The sequence below is a fragment of the Ptychodera flava genome, chromosome 10, assembly GCF_041260155.1.
Source record: "Ptychodera flava strain L36383 chromosome 10, AS_Pfla_20210202, whole genome shotgun sequence".
Classification (NCBI taxonomy): domain Eukaryota; kingdom Metazoa; phylum Hemichordata; class Enteropneusta; family Ptychoderidae; genus Ptychodera; species Ptychodera flava.
In genome coordinates, this window is record NC_091937.1 from 2,418,147 (window position 1) to 2,443,305 (window position 25,159).

Sequence of the window (25,159 nt, forward strand, 5' to 3'; positions counted from 1 at the left end):
AGTGTAAACATATAAGTTATGCATATAGAATTATGTAGAGCCATCTTGGAGACGCTGTGTGAGATTGACGAAATGGAGGTCTATGATTGTGACCCACCTCGTGTTATCAGAATCAAGGAACGCTTTAAACGGGAACTTAATCTTTTCCGAATCCATACGAACAAACAAAGGGGTTATTACGAGAAGTTAATACGTGATAGACAGAGGACCGACTTACAGAGTATATTGCTTCGTCAGAGAAGACTGCACAACTTAAGCATTGGCTCGTCATTGCCGGAATGTCGCGAAAGTCAATGTATGCCAGAGTTCAAAAAATGGGAATCGGAGTCTGAAGTCCCGATCCGGGAAGTAATGGCAGATAACTGTTCAGAAAATATTTCGAGAGGAAAACGAATCATCAATGTTGGTAAACTCTCCAAATTGGACGAAGAACGGTGTAAGCTTAATACCTCAGCAACAGCGTTACCAATGCTTCATAGCAACCTGTCACAGAGTCTAATTCATGCAAGTTTTCATCCAATATCTCTGAAATCGCCAAGGAAACTGAGCTGCAAGTCATTCCCAGTACCCCAACCAAATAACCGTATTTCGGAGATTTTAAAAAGCTCTTTCAGGATTCCAAGAAGACGTGATCAACAATTTCATCAACAATGTTTATGTCGGTAAGTTTGACTTCTCAGGAAAATACATAAAACGGATTGTTGTTATAAGTAGAATGCGCCCCAGGAAGAGATATTCGGACTCTCAACCTTTTCCAGCCAGTTCTTTTCTGATCCACCACTGGTGGGGGCTCATTTTGAAGATTTTGGTGTAGAAATACTTTCACGTCTTAGTTTTTTGAAACTTTGAAAATTTTATTTATTATATTCCCTGGAGTTAACACAGGGATGGCAGCCATGTTGAATTTCAAATATCTGTAAATCTTGGGCAGTTTGTTTCTCTGGTACTAAAATCTGCATGGTGACCTCCGATTTTCATTCTTGATTTTGAAAGAGGACGATTGAAATATTCCCTGAAGAAAGTTTGAGCAAAAATTGAAGTTAAAGCTAAGTCTTTCACTCACGCATACTACCTTAATACAAAAAGCCAAGGGACAGACAGGGTAATGCAAATATAGACTGAAGAGATTTAGAATTTGAAACAAAGAATGGCCTCATCGTTCGTCTTTTTTAGTTACTTCGATAGTTTTGGCTGTATTTGCTCTCCTAAAGTATGATTTACTGGCGACAAGTACTTTAAATCATTTATTGACCACTCTCATCATTTGCATGCGTACGAAGTCATTTATATCCTGGAGAGTAACATTTACAATATCCGCCAAAGCCATTATGAAAGCCGTAAGAAAGGACAGGTGCAGGTGTTCAGGAAGTATAGGTATATGAGAGAGAGAGAGAGAGAGAGAGAGAGAGAGAGAGAGAGAGAGAGAGAGAGAGAGAGAGACTCTCTCCGCCCATTTTTTATGATTCTAGCATCGTATAAAATTAGAATGGTATATCAGAGGATGTCCATTGTAATGGACACTTTTGTCGGACGTAGTTTTTCGATTTCAAGATGTCGTTGAAAGAAAAAAGGAGACGACGTCGTTTGAATTACGTCGAGTCCACACACTTGTCAATGAAAACTTGACGTATTCGACCCGTTAATATCTGCAGTGTTGATTCATCGAAATTTGACATATCTCCTTCATCCATGTCATCTTTAAGTTTTGTTTGTTTTTACTTATCCATTTACGCACATCCGTTTACCGTTCTCAGAATAGTTTTACAAAATTTATAGATTTACCCGAAAGTCACATCGGAGGAAGCCATAAAACAGAATGATATTTTTTATATGTTCCTTGCTTTACAATCGTAAGCAAAAGGAACCTTTGTATAGCGAATGTGTTCATGGGACACAGACCCTCTATGGTAGTCCTAAGAACGTTCCGTAATCACCATACCAATTTGAACACGTGATAAGATGTAATGGGAATGTTGTTTCCTGTCTTCTGTCGCTAGGTAGCCGATAGTGAGATATGTACCATGTACTTGTCTAGGAAGTCGACCAAAACACCGAAGCGGTATTCTATTGACGTCATCCCAGTACATGTTACCATGACAACAAAAGTCAAGCATCAAACCCATCCTCCTGCAAAGGTCACAGAGGACTTATTAAAATTGTCTGGGGGATTTATTGATGTCAAATTTGATGTACATTGTTATTGGGTGTTGATGAACGAATTTGTGTCCGGAGAGAAATTCAAAAGTCAACAAATGACACCCCATCGCAGACACAAGACTTTGAAGCTGTTTAAATTTGCATTTGAATGTTAGCTACGAAGCCTGATACTTAGGCTCGGGCTTCGACAACTGTGTTTAAACTCGAATTTGAATTGTATGAATACAGCAGTTGAGTTACTGAAGAAGGAAAAAACAATCTTAAAACATTTGATGGAATTAACCAGACTCATTATTGATAAACTTGTCTCTTCAACCGTAAATTGTCTAGTCTAGCAGTAACTCACTACTCTTTCTGAATTCAGATATATCCATAGCAGTGTTTTATGATTTATTCTTGTGAATAGTAAGTGAAATGATATTTATATGAACAGGTCATTCCATTAAGAACACAGCTATGGAAGAAAGGCCATTGAAAAAAACCGGAAGTAGCTTTTTATTAAGCAACAGATGTTAAGAATTTTATCCATTTATTTTCAGGGGTGGGAGGGTGTTTGTAAGCTTTGGTTAACAAGTGATTATGGCATTTTAAAGCATGTTCTGGAAGAATGCTCCTAATCTTTTTTTTTCAGGGGGGGGGGGGGCCCTAAAAGTGTGAAGTTGTGGTATTTTACATTTACATTTCATTGTTGTTATCTTGTGCAATTCTTATAATATTTCTAACCAATTATAAAAATTATTCTCCCAGCTCTGTCAAATTTCTAAAAGCAGTGTTTATTTATTACTTGTTGTGTCCTAAGATCAGTCACAGAAAACAGAGCTTAAGTAATTTTGCAAAAAATCATTACAGAAACTAAAAACAATGAAACACACAAACTATATACAATTCATTACAGGAAAACAGAATACAATATAAACCTTCCATTATGTACAAAATATCATAGTAAATGTTTGAAATCACAGCTATGGCTGAAATGTAAAAATAGTTTTATTTCAAATCTACTTTAAAGACTCTTTTGTACTGTTGAGAATTTCCAATACATTATATTGTCACTTTATATTTACATTTTGTGGTGTTATACGAATATTTAACGTTTTGATGTGCTGAAAAAACCAGCATTAGCAAGTACAGGTAGGAGAGCTGAGACAATTCCATAGCTATCTATTCACAGTATTATTACTTATTATTATTATACATCTACCATGGAGAGTAATAATATTTTACATGTACTAAAAAGCAGAACAGAACCCATATTCTGTAACATTGAGTCTTTCCAGGTCCCCCTAGCTCAGTGCTTGTTTTGTGTCCCTAGCGTATACACTTTTGGATGGTTTCAGTAGATCATTGAATGATTGCTAGAATATGTCTGGCACTCTCTACTTGTAGCTGTAAAGGTCATGAGAAGCACATTCAATGTAGTGTTCCATACTTGCACTATAAATAAGATGAAAGATTGTTGTAACATTGCATGAAAATAATCACTACATAGCCCATTTGATGCCCCTGTCACAAATGTAAGATGAATATGAATAAAGTTATGACAAAAATACTATCCTCTGCTTCACATTGGGCAATACACTATGTGAATGTGGTTGTGCATTTTTTGTAATGTGTTCTTCTTGATTCAACTCACAATACTCATCAAGTAATCCATTGTGACATCATTTCATAATGACATCACTCCAATGACCAATGGAATTCAAAGACCAGCACCACAATGCCTAAATTTGAAAGAGTTACATTTTCAGCTACTAAAATCAAAAAGTATTTCATTTTGCATCCAGAAAAGAAAAGCTTTTCCTGACAAAACATCAATATGTTTATGCTTAAATAAAATGCAATAAAATATCACATTATAGAAACAGGGTGTATCAAAGTACTCCTAACCATAAATATTATTTTCTAATGTGTTGTATCTGTTGGTTGCTTTCTCACTTATCTATTTCTTTAATGTTTTGTTTGCACTTATTTGTAAAATTGTTGTTCATGGGAAAATACAGACAATGGCTTAAGTTTACATTTTGTGCATTGACAGCAAAAGACTATAAAATTCAAAATTGTATAACTGCTGGAAGAACACAATAAACTTGGTGAAAAAATACATAATGGCACTTTTGCCAAATACTTCATGAAATGAAATATTGTTTGATATTTGCAGTGGGTTAAAGTAAAATGCTTTCATTGAACTAAAATCTATACTCCCTAAGATGAAATATGTTGATCAGTGTACAGTCCTATGTCACTGAAAAACATCATAGTCATTACATACAGAATAAAAGTGTTTTCAAAATAATTTGTAAATGTGCAATGACTCTGATACAAAGGAAAAAAAAACATGACAGTCCTAAATGTTTTCATGAAGTCTCTTAAATAAACAAGCTGTCATTCAATCATTTCAATTCTTGATTTGAAGACCACTGTATGAGGGCGCTCTCTCTCTCTTTCAAACTACTTGCTACAGCTTGCTGGTATACTCTTGGGTCAGGTGGAATTGTTCAAGTATTATCAAGGGCATTATTGAGCATGGACAGATTAAAGCATACAGTATATGAATTGGCTTAATTTATGGTTTGAATAACATCAACTGTTTGCAATACACTACAAATTCACCTACAATCTTTTTACATATACATGTAAATTCATGTCGGTCACTATGGATCGAGCCATTCTTGGACTACAAGGGCAAGTAGGCAGAACTACCTTGACAATTTCAAAAGTATTCATCTTGTCAATAATATTTCATTGTGAAGAAACAAAGAAACAAATCATTCTGGTTAGATCTTGGTCTTTCTCATTCACAGAACGAAATTGAGATCTAGCACAGTCTGATTGTTTTGGTGGGAAAAGCTCAAAACAGGGACCTTATGACATGAATTGTATTACTTGGGAACTTCTATTGTTGTCATCTACCAACCTAATCCATAATTCACAGACAGACGACAAGACAGAGATCATACCACTACCATGACTGCAATCTTCACATTTACAGTGAATGGCAATAGAAACTTTCTTTTTCAATTGTTATAAAATACCCTACAAAAATAGCTTTGGTAAAATACAGCTGACATCTATTGATTTGGTGTGTGGCTATTGTACATAAGTTGACATTATCAATGCCAATATAGCAATGCAATCATGAATGGATGCAAGGTGATGGCATTACTCACAAATCAATATTCAAAGTTACTGTTTTGTGAAATGGTCAGTCAAAATTGGAACTCTTTACAGTTACTACACTGCACTCTCTAAGTTATCCAAAGTAGAGTCTTCCTTACATAACACTGTCATCAGAGGTCACATGGTAACTATGACTGTCAGTGTTTATCAATGGTGTTACCAATGTTGCACTACATATATCCATGTACCAGAAAAATAACCTGTTACCAACACTTGACAAGAACACTGACTGTCAACTGCAGCGCATCTGTGATAAAGTCAAAAGGTTTGAATCACTATGGCATGGCATTGCTATCCTCATATCGTCAGAGTCATCTGCTGGACCACCATTGTCTGATGTGTTGCCATGAACAGAGCAGCTGATCAACTTAAACAAACAGCAACCATCAACTGATATGACCTTTGACCTTGGCTCTGATCATCTTGTTCCATCGATTGCTTGTTGAGTTTACAGACATTACATGTATTTACACCGTAGCATTATGGTACTGACTCACTTCAGTAGACCTCCATACATTTTGAACTACTTATTGTTTGTAATTGACCCTACGAATGTTTTTGTTGATTGGTTGTTGCCGATCAATCCCACTAGGTGCTGCCATGGTGATGCTCCCATGTTCATTTCTTGATGAATGCATTCTCATGGTGTACTGGATGAGTAGATAAAACAGAAATGTCAGTTACCATGGTGACAGTGATGAACACAAATATTACTTTCAAATATTCTAACTTTCAAAAGACACTACCATTAATTTAGTATAGCACTCTACAATTAAAATCATTGTATGCATTATTTTTCAATTTTCACTTCAAACCTGTCATCTATCTGTACATTTGCATACATCTACACATCTGGTGCTGGTCTATTGTGTAAGCATATTCTGTAATAGTTTGCAGACTTTACTGTAAAGCACAATTATATCATGGTATAGGTAAGTCTGCAAATCTATGTGCATTCATTGCAAGCCTGTCACCAAATCTTGAGGTTTATTATCAAGGTGTATATTACTATAGCTGACAACTTCCAGAACAATGTTGAAAGTTTGGTAAACATGGAAAATACAATTGAGAAAGTCATACAGTAGAGAAAACGTTGTTTAGGAAGTGGGATGAAAATATTAAGCACTCTGAAAAATATTGCTTCAACCTATAAAACAAATTATGATATGTGTATTCTATCTAGTGCACTAGAGTACATTATTGAGTAAATTGTGGATCGACATAGCTTACAGACTACGTTGCAACTTGGCTTACAGACTACGTTGCAACTTGGCTTACAGACTACGTTGCAACTTGGCTTACAGACTACATTGCAACTTGGCTTACAGACTACGTTACAACTTGGCTTACAGACTACGTTGCAACTTGGCTTACAGGCTACACTGCAACTTGGCTTACAGACTACATTGCAACTTGGCTTATAGACTACGTTGCAACTTGGCTTACAGACTACGTTGCAACTTGGCTTACAGACTACATTGCAACTTGGCTTACAGACTACGTTGCAACTTGGCTTACAGACTACACTACAACTTGGCTTACAGACTACGTTGCAACTTGGCTTACAGGCTACACTACAACTTGGCTTACAGACTACGTTGCAACTTGGCTTACAGACTACGTTGCAACTTGGCTTACAGACTACATTGCAACTTGGCTTACAGACTACATTGCAACTTGGCTTACAGGCTACATTGCAACTTGGCTTACAGGCTACACTGCAACTTGGCTTACAGACTACGTTGCAACTTGGCTTACAGACTACACTACAACTTGGCTTACAGACTACGTTGCAACTTGGCTTACAGGCTACATTGCAACTTGGCTTACAGGCTACATTGCAACTTGGCTTACAGACTACGTTGCAACTTGGCTTACAGACTACATTGCAACTTGGCTTACAGACTACATTGCAACTTGGCTTACAGGCTACATTGCAACTTGGCTTACAGACTACATTGCAACTTGGCTTACAGGCTACACTGCAACTTGGCTTACAGACTACATTGCAACTTGGCTTACAGACTACACTGCAACTTGGCTTACAGACTACGTTGCAACTTGGCTTACAGACTACGTTACAACTTGGCTTACAGACTACGTTGCAACTTGGCTTACAGGCTACATTGCAACTTGGCTTACAGACTACGTTCTTGGCTTACAGACTACTTACAACTTGGCTTACAGGACTACACTGCAACTTGGCTTACAGGTACACTGCAACTTGGCTTACAGGCTACAGTTGCAACTTGGCTTACAGACTAGGTTGCAACTTGGCTTACAGGCTACATTGCAACTTGGTTTACAGACTACATTGCAACTTGGCTTACAGGCTACATTGCAACTTGGCTTACAGACTACGTTGCAACTTGGCTTACAGACTACGTTGCAACTTGGCTTACAGACTACGTTGCAACTTGGCTTACAGACTACGTTGCAACTTGGCTTACAGGCTACACTGCAACTTGGCTTACAGACTACGTTGCAACTTGGCTTACAGACTACATTGCAACTTGGCTTACAGGCTACACTACAACTTGGCTTACAGACTACGTTGCAACTTGGCTTACAGACTACGTTGCAACTTGGCTTACAGGCTACATTGCAACTTGGCTTACAGGCTACATTGCAACTTGGCTTACAGGCTACATTGCAACTTGGCTTACAGGCTACACTGCAACTTATAAGGAGAAGAGAAAATACTCACTTGTGTGGGCTTTGTTGCCATCGATGAACCCTGTAAATTGGTATCTGTAACAACTGAAATGTATCAACAATAGAAATGATTTAGAAATCACTATGTGAGAATACTTCAGTAGAGTACAATCACTGTTGATGAAAAAGATACCTATTACAATTGCTCTGGCAAATTTTGCAGATAAGCATAGAAATTTTGAAGGTTGCTCACAGAATGTATTATAAAAAATAGGAAAGTTGCTACCTGTTCAAAAATTCTATCCCATTTCAGAAGATACACACACCTACCAGTGCATTACAAGGTAAATGCTTTGTATATTTCCATATTGTGTCTAAAATTATACATGTAAACAAAGTACAATATTTCATCACCAAATTTCCATGACTTCAAGTGCATTTTTGAGGTTTGCAATGGCACTATTCCTAATAGCTTCTGCTTGCATGGTTATTGCTATTTAGAGCATTTGCTAAAGCAACTACATGTACATGTACATGTACCATGCCATGATTTGGGCAGAATAGTGAGTGGAGTTAACTTTGCAGCAACTGAAACAGCAGCAGTGATAATTTAAGAGATACTCTCAATGATAGATGAGTTGTTGATACAGGTATTCCCTAGAGTACATGTAACATGATTTTCTCAGCTCATACTTCACAATTTTCCAATATGATTTTAGCAAAAAACTAACTTCTGTTCTGATATTAAACCATTTTACATTGTATCCTATTGCACTACAACCATCTCGATCCCTCCTGCCTTTACTGTGGACAAGCTTATTGAAATCTGAGGTAAAAGAACTCATGATGCTTTGAGTGTAGTGACTGTGGTTGGGTCATCAGAATACTTGCATTAGGAATATCAGGAAACACTGACTGCAAGATACATGTACTTTACTCACTTCGAAGCCTTTCATTCAATCTGTCTAATGACTGTAAAATTCTTTGTTCTTCTAGTGACAAGGCTGATGGAGCTAGTGAAAAGAAAAGAAAACAATGCAAAGCTTTCAGTGTTTCTACAACATGGCTATGACACTATGATATGTGACATCAACTATCTACAACATGGCTATGACACTATGATATGTGACATCAACTATCTACAACATGGCTATGACACTATGATATGTGACATCAACTATCTACAACATGGCTATGACACTATGATATGTGACATCAACTATCTACAACATGGCTATGACACTATGATATGTGACATCAACTATCTACAACATGGCTATGACACTATGATATGTGACATCAACTATCTACAACATGGCTATGACACTATGATATGTGACATCAACTATCTACAACATGGCTATGACACTATGATATGTGACATCAACTATCTACAACATGGCTATGACACTATGATATGTGACATCAACTATCTACAACATGGCTATGACACTATGATATGTGACATCAACTATCTACAACATGGCTATGACACTATGATATGTGACATCAACTATCTACACTCTATCTATGCAATGGTAAAAACAGTGTAACACAAAAAGTCATATATGAGATCATAGACAGTAACAATTGATGTATACATGTATCGGTTTTACATGGTACATTTGAAAGATTTGGACACATATACAAAACAAATGAATAATTTGACTGAATATCCACACTACAAACTCAACACAGTAAAGTTACAACATGTAAACACACTCTGACCAGCAACATTAAAAGATGACACTTTTATTCTGTGTGATACATTAATACTTGATGCAATTAAAGTGTAACGCCATTCATGAATGGTTTGCTGATTAGGATCAGTGAAATGATTTGATCTGGAGTAATGCATGACAGTATTACCCGTAAAAGAAATAAGACAAAAAACGTTAAAAGACTTGAAAACGTCAAGTGAATTATGGTAACACTCGATTGAAAATTTTTAAAAATAACTGATTCAATCAAATTTAATTATGAAACATCCTTCTTTGAGTGAAATATTTATTCTGTCATTGGATGATTATACCCACTCTTCTCATCATGACTACATACTAACTTCTTTGTCAGAAGAATTCAGTCATTGGATAAACCATTGTAGAAGTATCTCAATGCTGACATTTTGCTGGCCATTTGATTTTGTACAACAGATTTATCAAAGTATTCTGCAAAATGCTTTACTGTACAGATATTGCACCTAAAAGTTCGGTGATTTTATTCAGTATTTTTTGTTTTACTAGTAAATTAAATACAATTTATTATAAAGTATTGTTAAGTGTCAACAGTCTGATAATTCAGAACTGTTTTTTTTGTGCATATTTTAAGAAAGAGTACATTTCTACACATTGTCTGCACAGATTGTTTTGTCTCTTTTCCTTGTAATTTTTTTTGTAACTGTTGCTTCATTGTTTTTCCGTGTATCATGGTCATGTGTTTCCCTTTCTATCTTGTATATAAGTTTATTTTTGAAGGAAACTTTATTATGACAACAAGTCATCGTTAATAACACATGTAATAATAATATCAGTGTATTCTGAGAAAACTCAGATTTAGAGACGCTGACATGTAAACCTTTGCTTGTTCTTTGCTGTTGTTGTTACATGTTGGTTGCCTCATTTCTGTATTTGGTATTAACAATAAAATCAATTTGGCAATACAAAATTGCTTGTTTGACATGGGTTTTTTATCAATGATTTCTATTTAGCATTACTCAAACTGATTTTACTATGGATGATTTCTATTTAGCATGACTCAAAGGGTTTTTTATCAATGATTTCTATTTAGCATTACTCAAACTGATTTTACTTTGGAGAAATTCTCTGTATGAAGTAAACATATAAGTAACTTGTACAAACATTACCGGTAAGTCTGTTTTCACGATCTTAGTAACTGATTTTTAAAGCTAACTTTTGGATCATATCTAAATATGATAATAACAGAGTAGGAAATAGCTGCCTGCATGCTTGCCTGGGTCAGGTAGTTTTTCCTGTGGCAGATAAAATTTTATAGTTACCTGCCAAATTCACTGGTGAAAATAATTTCTTGATTTTTGATTTGCTTAGGAGCCAATATACAATGCATGTACTTGTATTCAGTATGTGAGACATGATTATTAACGCAGGTATTGACATCTGCTTGTTAGTTTCCACAGATTTCCTAAACTGGTAATGGAGAATTGCCTGTTTGTATAATTTCCACTATTTACAATATCTGAAAAGTCTGTTCACTATTTATTTGTTGAGAAGTTTAGGCACAGTTGAGGTGTTGTCTACATGAATGGCTTGTATCAGTTTTGATACAAGGCATGATAGCTGTCGTAACACAAAACAAACATTTGACACACATGATATGACTTGAAGACAACTTGCACATATATTCACCCTATTGCAATTGTACAATGCAACCAAAACATGCATTACAGAGTGCTAGCATGCATGCAGTGCTTAGGATGAGTCCATTGCAGTATTAAAGAGGGTTCAATTGCAGTATTAGGGGTGGCACCACTGTGATACAGGGATATTTCCTTGCAGTATGATGGGGTAGTTCCAACACCACATAACACTTTGCAGCATGCATCATCAGTTTGGATATATCTTCTTACCTTTCTTTCGGAGAGAGTTGGAGCCATTATCGGCCGCTGTGGCCATTGCTGCAGTGTTGTTTTTATGATCATTGTTATGATCATCATGCTCACCTTTCCTAGAATAGGTCTGCCCAGCAGTTGAACTTGCTTGTTGTTGTCTGTGTAGAGCTGCTGCTATATCAGATTCTGTTAAGTCTGACTGTTGTGCTAACTTCTCCGCTGCTTGGAACATTTGTAGACTGTCAGATACAGCTGTTTGGAATTCAAATCATTAAAAAATTGTTAATTTATAACCTTCCAATGTAAATTATTTTTATTGATTAAGCTTCACTGAAATTGAAAACTGATGGTTGATAAACCATTGTTGAGATCTAGAAGTGCACAAACTTTGTTCACTTTCAATTATTATGGATTTCTATGCTTTCTGAACACTTTGAATGAGTTCCATTGACAGACATCAATGTAGCTGTATGGTATTTGCTGGTGTATGACATGTTGAGTTTGGACTATTTCTTAAACACTTTTCACAACTCCTCTTTAGCTGAATTCATGAATTCTGGCTTTTTTCCAATCCCAGTGTACATGTACATATACAGTAAATCCTTAAATGGCAGGAGAGAGTACCCTTTGCCAAAAGTCCTTCTATCTTGAAAGAACATTATCCCACGAAAACATGAATCGTAGTAATAGTGTAGAATGTATGATTCCTTGGGGAGCTATCATTGTTGATGATGTAGTTTGGAGGAATGAGGGGTGGTGCTTTCAAAAAATGATGTACAGTGAGTAAGAGGAGCAGTTCACAAATGTTGAACATACAGAGGGTTACACAAAAACTTTCATGCATGATAGGTGTTCTGCATATCACCAAATGGCATTATTTTAAATTTAATGTATTCAAATTTGTAAATTTCCTGCAGCAGGGGAGACCCTAAAAGACAAGCAGAAAAAGTTTGATACAAATTTCATGAAAAAGTGTTGTTAATAGGTGTAAAAACAGTGGGTATAAATGTATTTTAATAGTCCCTTATCTGGAGCCTTGCATAACTCAGTGCATTCCTTATAATGGAAGCGTACGATAAAAGAAAAATATCTCACATGAAAACTTAATGTGAATGATCAATTTACACTTTCATTTAGAGAGTTGACAAAATTCAATTTTGAGCAGCAACATGAATTTCTATATATCTAAGTTACACTGGTCACTGCTGACTCTGTGAAAAAGATGAAAAGGGCATTTGTCAAGATTTGAAGTTGACATGACTGGTTCAATGTATATCCACATCAAAATCAATATTAGGATACATAACTGGTCAAGGATTGCACTTTCTAAAGGCTGGCCATTCAAAATCACTTTATCTGCACCCTTACACATTTAAAAAAATAATTTCTTAATCTTTATATCAAAACACTTGGTTTGCTAACCAGACAACAGTAAGTGTGATTACATCATTTTTATGCAAACATGTTGTTGTTACCTTGCAAATCTTCCTATACAATGTCTGCATCAGGTTTCAATGATCTCTGTATTATGCTAAATTTTCAACATTACACTGGATTTAATTGGATTAGAATTTCCTGCATTGAACTTTGGTAAGGAACTTGACAAATATCAGATAAAGATACAATACACCGAGAAAAAGTGATCATGTTCCATTTACATGTTTATAGGTAAAAGATTTACAATACACGTAGTGTTTCTTTCTTGATGTTCATGCAAACACAATGGAGTGAAGGTTTTACTGAATTGAATCACAGATGGTTAATTTTCCAGACACTACAGACAACTGACATTGAGAATACAGAATGACATGTAGTCACATGGACGGACATCAAATTGAACAATTGGTCTTTGTACGTCAACGTCAATCCTCAGTCTATGGCCTTTGTATCCTATTCAAATCTCAGACTGCCTACATAAATCTACCACGGCATGTTACAGCATGTTCTAGTCAAACAATTGATCTTTATAACTGTCATTACAGATTTCAAATATGTGACATTCATTATTTTGCTATGTAATAGATAACGGGAAAGAAAGAGTTTGTCATTGAGTTTCAAGTGGTTGTTTAGCAACAAGAAATGTTGAAGAAATTATTTGTGGAGAATTCTTTCAGCTTTGTCTCTACACATACACATACATGTACCGGTATCTGTTGTTGAATGTGGTACTGTCAATACCAACAATGTAGCTGCATAACCACCTTATTCAATGTTTAGTTTTTTTTTTGTAGGTTATTTTACATTTTATTCAAAGAAAACTGACTTTTCCAGAATATGGCCAGTATTCATGGTTCATATTATGTTCAGTAATAACAGAAAAATTAATTTGCTGTCGTGTTGTTAATTGTAAAGGTATTTTTACATACACGGTGCTCCAATACTACATGTACATATACATGTATACAGTCACGTGATTTGCAATTTTCTCAGTTGTATGGTGGAATTCTATCTTCCTATCTATCTATGTATCTATCTATCTATCTAACAACTTTATATAGTGCCAAATATCATAGACAATAGAAGCTACTGTCTAAGTGCTAATATCCAAAGTTAAACAATGCTCAGTAGCATTTTGAGTAATGAGGACTGTAAAAATGATCTCTGAAACATGTAATTTTAAATTTTAATTCTAATTTTGCTTGCAGACTGATGGCACATAATTTTAGTATGTTACACATTTTATTGTCATTAGTGGTAATAGACTATGAATAATTAATTTCAAAAATTCTCCTTATCATAGTACATCATGAATAATATATCAGCTGACCCAGTTAGGCTAATGTTATGGACTACTGATGGAAGTGATCAGTTTGGAAATAGAATTAACATTACATTTAAGCTTCAAGCAAACATGCACTGTAATGTCAATCACCTGTGCATTTTTGTCATAATTTGTCAAGTCTTAATATTTGATTTTTGAATTCATGTGTTGATGACTTATGCAATACAGAGGCCATTCTTCTTTATCAAGTATATCAACACATTATAAACATTTAAAAATATCTTCACAAAATGGATACAACTATCAATGTCCTTGAATATTCACATGCTCTGCATCTCTGCCACAATATACAATCTGTGCTTTAGTGACTAAACTATCGGTAATTAATATTGCCAAAATATGTATGCAATGCACAATCAATAGTATCACGAAATACGTTGGTACAAGCATTCTGTATACTGGTACATGTATTCATTATATACACATTTCACACAAGCATGCACATACTCAAATACTGCAATATTTTTAAATATTTCACATACCTGGGTCAGTAGCTGCATATGGTTGAATAGTTTCATATTCAGTTTGTTGCTGAGTATCACCTCCATACCTCTGTAAGTTGTTTACTCTCTTGGCATGTTGTTTACGTAGTTGTAGAAGTCTGATGTATGAATTACCACTCTGAGAAGCATTAGGTCTTTGGACTTTCCTCAGTGAGTTACCATCTCTGATAACACTATTGGCATTATCAAAGGTATTATTTGCAGTGATTGCTGTAGGTCGTAGCTGTGTTACAAATTGTCTTCCATCAATGATCTGTTTTTGAACAGTAGCTGTTTGTCTTGTAGGTTGTGTATCAAGTGGTCGTCTTTGTAAAGTTTCTTTTTCATTATCCTTGGCATTGAGGCAGGTGCGTACTTTATCCCACAACCAATTAATTTCATCGTCTGTTGGAGTTTTATCCAAGCCTGGCCCATTGTACATATAACTTCTGGGTTTTTCTCCATCAGTTCTTAAACTTTCCTCATCTACTGGTTCAGTTGTCATCTGGTTCTTGTTTTTGCTGGCATAAACAGCTTGAGTGTTTCCATTACTGGTAGATGTTGAAGTGTTTGAATTACTGCTTTGTGATGCTATAATTTTCCTACTTGCTACAACAGGCTGTGGTTTCAATCCTGGCCGTGTTTTTGCAGTTGGTGCCTTTCTGACTGTACCAGCACTGGCAGATCTTGGTGCCTTGACGGATGCTGGAACTTTGGATATGGATAATGTAGTTGCTGAGTAGGGTCGTCGCTTTCCTGTTCCGTCATTATTAACTCTTGGAGTTCCAAGTTGTTGCGTTAGTTTGCTGTGTTTTTCCCAATCTGTCCACCTAACACTCTTCTTTTTCACAGTTTCTTCAAAAGGATCAGGTTGTTTCATCTTGGCAATGTCTATACTGTCTCTAAGAGGCACTCCCTCTAAGCTATTACTTTGTATATATGCACTCCTAAACTGACCACCATACATGTATTTGGATTTGGAAGTTTTCTTCAAAATTCCCTTTGGCTGTGTGATGGGAGGTCTGTCTTGGGTAGAGTCCTCCCCTGTGTCATCTTCCTCTGCCTCATCAATGAAATGAAGAGCTTTTTTCTGTTCCTTGTATGTTTCATTCTGACTGAATTCATTGGCTGATTTGTATTTCTCATACGTCCTGTCACCACCAGATGAATTCTGTGTAGCTGAACTCACTTCAAAGTGAAAATTTCCATGGGACTGCCTAGTGTTAAGAGGGTGTGTATTTGTTCCTTGTGATGGTGAATGATTGTTACTAGTCCTGGGTACAGCAGTGAAGTTTGTATTCTGGTAAGTATTGGAACTAACATTGTAGGTATCATTATGATTTGTAAGATGACTATTTGTTCCAAGTGGATCTGTCTGATTATGACTCCCTACTGATGTTCCACTTCTTGCTGGATTGTATTCATTCCAGTTGTATGCTGCCGGAGTGATGGTCACTCCAGTGGCAGGTGTCCTTGCAGAATATGGTCTTGTTGTCCTACCTCCAATCAGATGTGTATTAGCATAAGTGCTCGCACCTGGATTGCCATATGCTGGATAAAATCTTGTTGATGAGCTTTGGTTGGTAGTTATTGGCATTGCAGGCTGAGTTGTGTACGATGTTTGTAAATCTATTTTATCATCCACAATGTCAGTTTCATTTGTTTCTTCAATGTACAGATCAGCTGTCTCTTTGCCGTCGGGTCTGCTGCGATTCCTGTCTTCTGTAGCAAAGTGATCGTTTCTGTGATCTGTATTTAATGATGTAGTTGATGTATCCGATTTTGGTACGAATAACTTAGTCTCACCAGTCTGTGCTAATGAGCTTTCTAAAGTGTTTCCTGTAGAAGTACCAGCAACGCTGTTATGCTGTGCCTGTATTACTTTAGAACTGGCATTTGTTGTAATTGGACTATTATTGCTGGCCGCTTTTTGGTTATTCAGAGTAATGTGCGAATTAGGTGGAGTTTGGGTTATTGAAGTGGACTGGCTATTAGGTGTGGAAATGGTACTTGAAATGGTATTTGTATTCACTGCACTGGACGGAACACTACTGTCACTGGTCCTTGATACTGTTTCCTGTGTACTTGTACCATCTAAGCTATCAATACTACACAAACTATCACCAATATCCTCTTCATGGTTATCTAGTCTGCTTTCAGTCAGAACAGCTTGATTAAAATCTTGCAGGGATTTTTGCTGTTGTATTGCCAGCTGCCTCTGTTGTTCTTGCAGGTGTTGTTCAAATAGACTTCTACTTTGTTGTAGATTGTGAGCACTTGTAGACTGCAATTCTTCATGCTGGGCTCTGTATGATGCAGAGTTATATAATGTGGGAGCAAAGTTGGGCTTCCATGGACTGTACACATGGACGGTATTTACTGGACTTTGTTGTTTACTATGGTGATATTTTGTACGGTAGTTTGGAACTGTGGATAACTGGACAGCATTCAATGCCTCTTCAAGTCCAGGTGTTCTGCTTCTTTCTGAAACTAAAATTTAAGAAGAAAACAAATAATTCCATCACAAATGCGTTACTATTTACCTCATAATCACACTGTAAGTTAGACTTGCAAAACAATAATATATACAAAACTGTTCTGAGGTAAAGAATTGATAATTTTAAGATCTAAAAGTTAGAACTTTGATTTTGATGACTTTTGTTCTGTTTCAGTGTTTGTGGAATACATTTTCTTGATCTTCTTCTAGTTATGTTGAAATGTCAAATGTTCACAACTTGTAAACACAGCCTTTATGAGTTACATCCAAATTTACTGTGGACTACTGAATTTTAAGACTGGACTAAGATTCATTCGTCGATCATAAAATTGCAGATCATACACTATAAACATTGGGTTGTTACGGCAAATTTATCTCACAAAGGTGCAGAAAAGAAACTGTACTTGTTTTCATGGAAAAAATTAAACAAAATTAAACTAAAGTTTCATGTATATACCAAACAGTTATAGCTATCATCCATTTAACTAATTTGTAAATCATAAACTAATCTGTGATTGAAAGACACTACTGTCAGCAAAGCTACATAAGCCATGGAGGTAAATCCATTTTTTTACCTCTATGAATAGATTAAGGTTTGGTAGTCAACATATTTCTTTCTACAATTATCTTTAATCGGGGAAACATAAACATTCATTTAAACACTATACCACTTGCAAGGATTAATTTTCTGTTGGAGCAACAAAATAGAATCATTATTTTGTCATATTTAATTTTGTGATGATATCAACTTACATGTTGACTAAATCTTACTATTATCGCGTCTGACAGTTTTGAGAGAGTTTTGAGTCTCTGTCATTGCAATATGACAATGGAAATGTTGACAGTAAAATTCTACTGTATTGTGAATCAGTTGTGAATAAAAACTTGAAGCTGTGTATGTCTTTACAAGGCATTGATGCTACTTCAAAGAACACCACTGTAAATATTTATTGACACAACATTATGCTGTAGTTATCGTTTTGTGGTCTCTAGAAGTCAACTTTCATCTCATGGGTTTTAGAAGTAATTTAAATCTATGATTTGAAGTTGTACATATCCACCAAAATACACTATCAATACAAAATATCATCAAAAGACCAAGATTGTGTCCTTTGGAGTACAATTGGAGTACAATGGATTTGATTACTGTGTTAAACAAACATGAGACGACATAGCAACACAGACTGCACCAAGTACCTAGACAAATTAAGTGTCAATGATCTACAGCTTGGAGTACTGCTGAAGTTGACTGTTTCCAATCAGTTACTGACTTTAACTTAGGTTTAATAATCGCACTGTGTTCATGTAAACACATGCAGAATGTACATGTACACTTTATACAGAAGCCAATACACAAACAGTGTAAACTGACCACAGGGGAGCTAATACACACAGAAACCTGGCATAGTGGGATTTGCAATCATGAAAAATCACTAAATTTCTTTTCATCGTTGAACCTTGTGAGTTTTCACTAACCTGATCTGTTTTGTCTCTGATACTTGATAGTTGCTTCGTGTTGACGTCTTCTTCTTTCTTCTAAAGCTTCTTGTCTTCGCTTGGCTTCCTTCTGAGCTTCAATTTTCTTCTTAAGCTCAAGTGCCCTTTTCAACACAGAAAATATTCAACTGTAACGATGGCTTTGTAAGCAACACAACAAAGGCAAGAAGTGCTTTTCTACTTGGCTTCTTAATTGTCACTTTTATTTCCCCTATTATGTTTCTTTGATGACACTATAAAGGCAACAAAAAGCTAATTATTCCTAAGACCTCAAAATTTAATTTAGGTGTCTGACAAGAGACTCAATCAATACACCACATATGCAAATATTTGATGTCATTCACCACCATTGACACAGGTTAGTGTCCTTTAAATTGAACACTGACATTCCATTTGTAAAGTTTTGTTACCTTCTAACAAGACATTTCACGCACTCAATGATTTGCTGATTGTTGATTCTATTTGTGTCACTGTCAGTTCATCTGATTTTCTTCTCTCCACTGACTTTTCATTTGTTACTTTCTACTAATACATTTCACACTCTACGTGATTTGCTAACTGTTGACCCTATTTTGTGTCAGTTAAAATTTAATGGCAATCTGATTATCTTCTCTTCACTCACTGATAACATCTTGACAAATTCACTAATTGATATATTTTATTTCTACACAGTAATTTTGAATTTTCGACTCTGACCTAACTATTGGCATAAATATTGTAATAAAACAATTCATTTGATGAAGAATAGTCACTTTCAACAAAACTGTGACATAGTCAATACATGTACACTAAATGAATCTGTTCATTACCAAACATCCCAACCAATGGATTACTAACTTTGAGGGTACCATACATTAAGGAGTGAACAATGTGAACATGCTTACACCCCTACAATTTTACAAAGATGGAACACACCGATCAATTATTCTGTACAATGAAAGGTCATGTCATTGGTTACTCAGTGATAAATCCATAATTACACATTCCTTCAAGTTTACGTCAAGACCAATCATTTCAATAACTTTTGTTGATTTTAATCACTTTAATTCCTACAATGCCAAATCTATCACTTCTCTTTTATAAGCAAGCATCATTATTTTTGATGCAAATTCACTTAATATTGCAGAAAAAGTCAACCAAAAAGTTTGTAAAAACTTTACCAAACATTGACATTACAACATTTTTACATCTAGCCAGTGAATTTAAAAATCATAGCCCAGTTCATGCATGATACAATTTCTTTATTGATTTACTAATTTTTGTTATCATATTAACCCTCTCAGGTCTGAACCTCTATACATGTATACACATATAAAGTCAGGCCTGAGTGAAACTGTTGATATCATTTGTTAAAATAGTAAAGATGTGACTGAATATATATATATATATATATATATATATATATATATATATATATATATATATATATATATATATCATTTGTTAAAATAGTAAAGATGTGATATATATATATATATATCATTTGTTAAAATAGTAAAGATGTGAGTATATATATATATATATATATATATATATATATATATATATATATATATATATATATATATATATATTTATATATAGTTCAGATACAAAATGTCAATTGAGAATATATGCATAGACTGTCCATCCAGAACCAATCTCTATCCTCACATATGTTCAGAACTTTGATGGAGTGATCCACAAAATGTACACACTATAATGAAAGTCAAGTTGGGTGAAATTTTAGCATTTTGTTTTGCTTGTGATGTATTTCGACATTCCACCATTACATCATATATTCCCTCAATGTAAATGTCAAAATCAACTTACATCCAAGATTATGTACTGGACTTTGGCTGATTTACAAAATTCAACACCACAGTGAATGATGAGATTTTAAAGTGAATGTTAGTGTAACAATTACAGACCACAGAGGGCAGTCTATCACTTATAAGGAAAGTGGAGTGTTCTTCAGAGAAAGGGAAAGCATTTACTTGTCCAATGGATAATTTGCTTCTATTCTTTCTACAATATATCAAACCTGCACTGCTATCATCTGACTCATGTAAATTCCTTTAGAATACATTAAATTGAAATTTAACCAGCCAGGCAGCTTGATAGTGAGTAAATTTCAACAAAGCTTTAAGTTAATGTTGATGAAGTCAGCAAATCAACCATTTCCCAAAATAACGTTACTGAATAGATAAAATGGACTGTTCAACATGACAAGAATAAAGTACCTGTACTTTGCTATAGAAAATGGAACAATATCCTCAAACCATTGATCCAGCGATGTGAAAATGTAAATGGTCATAACAATCTTCTTTTTTTCATGTAGCAATTTTGTGTTCTTGTCATCCTATTTTTGAGATAACTACAGTCTTCAATAGAAATAACTTGTGAGGTAATAGAAAGGCTTAAGGGAAACCATCGTATAAAAACTTTTCATTATTGATATATTGCTGGCTTCAACGACATCAACTAAATGAGTCAAATTACTTTGTTTGACTCATCTAGCAATTACTATCTTTACTATCTGTAGAAGTTATCTTCAAGACATGATATATGTATTGTCCTAAATAAACTTTATAAACTTTATAAAAATAACAATGTTGCTTCAGAAGAGAATTCAGTATTCATATAGTTATGCCTTGTCATATTCATCATTGCCATGTACTGACATATACATACACATTCTCGAAAATGCCTTTACATATTTCAGATGCATTACAAACCGACATTGACAGACAAAATCATACTGTATCAGCAATGGTAATGAACACCATCTAATTCATATGGGACCGAAAAATATGTTTCACAGTAAACCATACCTTAAATATTATCACAATTCATATATGCTGGGTGAATATTTCTATTTTTTGTAAAGGGATTCCTATCACACAGTAAGTACAACAGCTGCATGTCCATGTCAGATATGCTAAGACTTTAATATCTTCGGTCTTACCTTCGCCTTCTGGAGTTTTCAATGGAGAATTTCCTGGTTTTATTGTGAATGACAGCTCTTTGTTGCTTGTGAAACTCTTTAAGATGATGATAATGGTTCTTTTGAACGTTTCTAGCCTTCTCACTGGTAACACATGTGTTAAGAAGCCATCTTAGTCAAAAATAATACTGATAGTAAAACATTGCAAAAAAAAAGTTTCTTCTTGAAATTCAAGTACATCACTATTTTCTATTATTGGCCACAAGATAACAAGCTTGTATGCCAGGTTTAAAACAAATTTTATATTGAAGTTTGCGATTGGGATCAGAAACATAAAGTACATGTATCAGTCACTCTTCACACGTAAAACAATACATCACTGTGGTACATTGAAATTCAGATACAGGCCTAAAATGTACTCATAGCATTCCAATGTGATTAAATGCCATGGGAATCCTTTACATTGTAAACTGTTGATGTTAATCACAGGGAGGATGAAAAGGTTTACGTTAATATGAAAATAAATGTACATATTAATCAATCAATCGATCAGCAAAGTTTATATAGCACCAAAATCCTAAAACGATGTTTTGCTCTGTGACTCTCAATGGCTATACCACACTGCATGCTTTGGAGAACATGTGAGAGGAACATGTAGCAAATGTATACAGAAGGAGAGTAAATTCGTCTCTGGGAAATCAGTCCTTTTGTTTTGCTCAACTATATCTCATATTTGCCAAGAGAAAAACGATTAGTTTGGGAATGTTTAAAATTATTTGAATCATGAGTATGACTCATTCGGCAGGAGTCCACACTGAAAGATATAGTGTATCTTGGTAACTATGGGCACAGCACTGCAGTGTATGACTGAAGATGATCTGTGAGACATTAATACCAACTAGTTATACATTAAAAAGGGAATAAATAAGAATATATGGTTAATGGACCTTATTACATCCATAATGTTTTTCCATGAACGAAACCAGACTTAGTACCTTTGTGCATATGTACTGACATGACCGGTCGTAAAGCAGTACATTTCGGATATTATTGATGTTACATATTATTATAGACCATGTTGATATAAACCATACGATTGAAGAGAGTTGTTACACTCCATCGGCTGCAGTATTTCAGAAATTCTTCATGTCCATGGTGCTCGTGTATCTTAGACTTGCAGTGATGGTCACTCCCATCGCGTTACATGTCTGTCTTTGACATGAGAAGAACACAGGATATGCAGTGTACCGTACATATAATCGATCCGTGTTAGACAACGGCAAATACACTGCAAGTGTGAACGATTGTTTGGATGCAAACACATGATCAGAAGAAAATGTAAATGTTTAAGATGCTGTCAAAAACCTTTCACTGAGTCAGCCTAAAATTAACAAAACAGTGCTTGGTAATTCGTACTGTAGTTGTGTTTTACGACGAACGTAAATGATTAATTAATGACGGTACACCGGTAAAAACAAGGTAAATGGTTACATATCAATAAAGGATACGAATATCCCGTTGATGAATTCATAATTGCGGTCTTGATCTTCTCGTTTTACCAAGAGACGATTCGGGAAAGTCTACATGATTATGATCACCACAATCTGCTTCCTTGACAGCACCATAGCGTCACCACCACATACAAGAATGTCCGCCATATTGTTTTGGTTACCGACTCTCTAAGTTACGAATATCAAATCATTGAAAGATTTTGGCTGGATCAGCTCACAGAATATTCATTAGTTTAAAAGTAATACGAATAAATCAAATGTCATGCACTTTATGATAATGGGCTCACTTATAAAATAATCCCAAAACGTTTTCCTACTCTACAATGTAATATTCTTCACGCATTCTGCCTTATTTAGGATAAGATAGGGAGTCATAATCTGTTTTTCTGTTGCATGATGGGATATGTATGGCGGATAATTTGAGCAGTGACTGTACTGTACCGATATTTCTCTGTCTTTTTCTCAGGAATTGTACTCGTTAAAGCATTTTTTTCCATTTCACTTGTCTGAAATACTTAAAGAAGTATAAATATGAAGAAAAGGTTTTCTTCTCAGTCGAGTACGGAAATGGATGAGAAGTTTGAACAGTTCATGAAAGAGGTGAGAAAGTTTTTCTGTAAGAGTTTGTGTGGAAACAAGTTTGAACAAGTGTTTGTCCATGTTTCATTCCCGGATCGGTCAAACCAAGGTGGTTTTTGAAAAGGTATAGAGACTGGGAAAGTAAATTTTCAGTTTTGAACGACCACTACGTGAATGCTAGTCTATACTAGTCTAGTGGGTTCAAGAAGTGCATGTCGTCCACAAGTGAACTTGAAGTGCAGGGTAGACGACGACGGTATACGGTACACATACACGAGTACGTCGAATCGTCGATACGGTAGTGCTTGATGTGGAGAGTGTCTGAAACAAAGTTACGTTAACCGCACATCTTGAAAAGAGGAAAGATGCCACTGTAGTCATCTTGTTAATAATAATAATAATAATAATAATAATAATAATAATAATAATAATAATAACTTATTATTATTATTATTGAAGTAATAAGATGAATATTATTGTTGTTTTTGTTGTTGTTGTTGTTGTTATAGTTATTATGTATATTTTAGTAAAACATTACACATAACATTAACCCTTTTCCTGCCAAGTCGGTGAAAATCCGCTTGAAATTCGGTGTAGCCAGAATCTAAGTACTGGTGACCGTTATTCTACCAACCCGGTGGAAATCGGCCCTTTTTGGGTACCCCTTTCCTGCCAAGTCTCGAGACGGCACTACGTTTTGCTATCCCCTATGCGTTTAGGGGTCATCCGAGGACAGGTTTTCTGACAAGGAACGCCTTTTCCCCTCCAAATAGGTTCGCAGGGAGTCGATAGACAGGGAAAGGTGCAGAAACCTGTCCGCCAGTCCCCCACACCCGAGGGGGGCTGGGTTTTTTTTACCGCTTTTTAGCAGACTTGGCAGGATAGCATGGTGACGTTTTCTGGCGGAGTTGGACGTACTTGGCTGCCGGGCACTATAGAGATTGCTGCCGAACTTGACCAACTCGGCAATGCTAATCTAGAAGGCTACCTCTTGCAAACGACTTGGCAGATATGCCGATGGAGCGAGACGAAAGTCACTTATTCAGTTGTGCGTGACTGAAATGAGAACGTATTTTTGACAGGACGGCTCGACTTGTTCCTCCGATGGAACAGATATGAATGACTCGGAAATACCATTACAAACTGGTGTCCGACGTACTAAGCTGGGCTTCAGCTCTGCAAGTTCAAGCCAGGCAACGTCCTTCACCACCTTGGCCGTGCCATTCAATGGACGTACATGTAGCTTTGGATTTTTTATTTATTCCATCGTCCGAAGTATGGCTCTGGTTTGCAGGCAAACGTATCCTCTT

The 25,159-nt window shown here is 35.5% G+C and overlaps 3 protein-coding genes across 4 annotated transcripts in view; 1 reads left to right on the forward strand and 2 right to left on the reverse strand.

Annotated features, from left to right (window-relative positions):
• Nucleotides 1-2,911: 2,911 nt before the first annotated feature.
• Nucleotides 2,912-23,585, reverse strand: LOC139141762 (centrosomal protein of 126 kDa-like). 2 transcript variants are annotated; one of them, XM_070711406.1, is made up of 8 exons: nt 23,268-23,585; nt 21,781-21,903; nt 18,813-18,937; nt 14,840-17,329; nt 11,594-11,827; nt 8,931-9,002; nt 8,042-8,094; nt 2,912-5,984 (listed from the first exon to the last, which is right to left on the reverse strand). In XM_070711406.1, the coding sequence occupies exons 1-8, from the start codon at nt 23,288-23,290 to the stop codon at nt 5,862-5,864; spliced, it is 3,243 nt and encodes a 1,080-aa protein (XP_070567507.1). In that variant the 5' UTR covers nt 23,291-23,585; the 3' UTR covers nt 2,912-5,861. The 2 variants fall into 2 exon arrangements, with proteins under 2 accessions (XP_070567507.1, XP_070567508.1); XM_070711407.1 differs by having other exon boundaries at nt 11,687-11,827; nt 23,268-23,579.
• On the reverse strand, nt 6,179-8,007 carry LOC139141684 (keratin-associated protein 5-4-like; the record flags this gene model as incomplete). The annotated part of the gene is made up of 3 exons (XM_070711269.1): nt 6,179-6,237; nt 6,709-7,479; nt 7,737-8,007. Coding segments are annotated over 3 exons (1,101 nt in total), but the record flags the coding sequence as incomplete, so codon positions are not given.
• Nucleotides 23,586-23,661: 76 nt separating the features above from the next.
• The window catches only part of LOC139141761 (centrosomal protein of 162 kDa-like), a 51,272-nt gene continuing 49,774 nt past the window's right edge, over nt 23,662-25,159 (forward strand). The window contains exon 1 of the mRNA XM_070711405.1: nt 23,662-23,870. Within this exon, the coding sequence (XP_070567506.1) occupies nt 23,802-23,870 (69 nt within the window). The 5' untranslated portion in view covers nt 23,662-23,801. The remainder of the gene's footprint in view (nt 23,871-25,159) is intronic.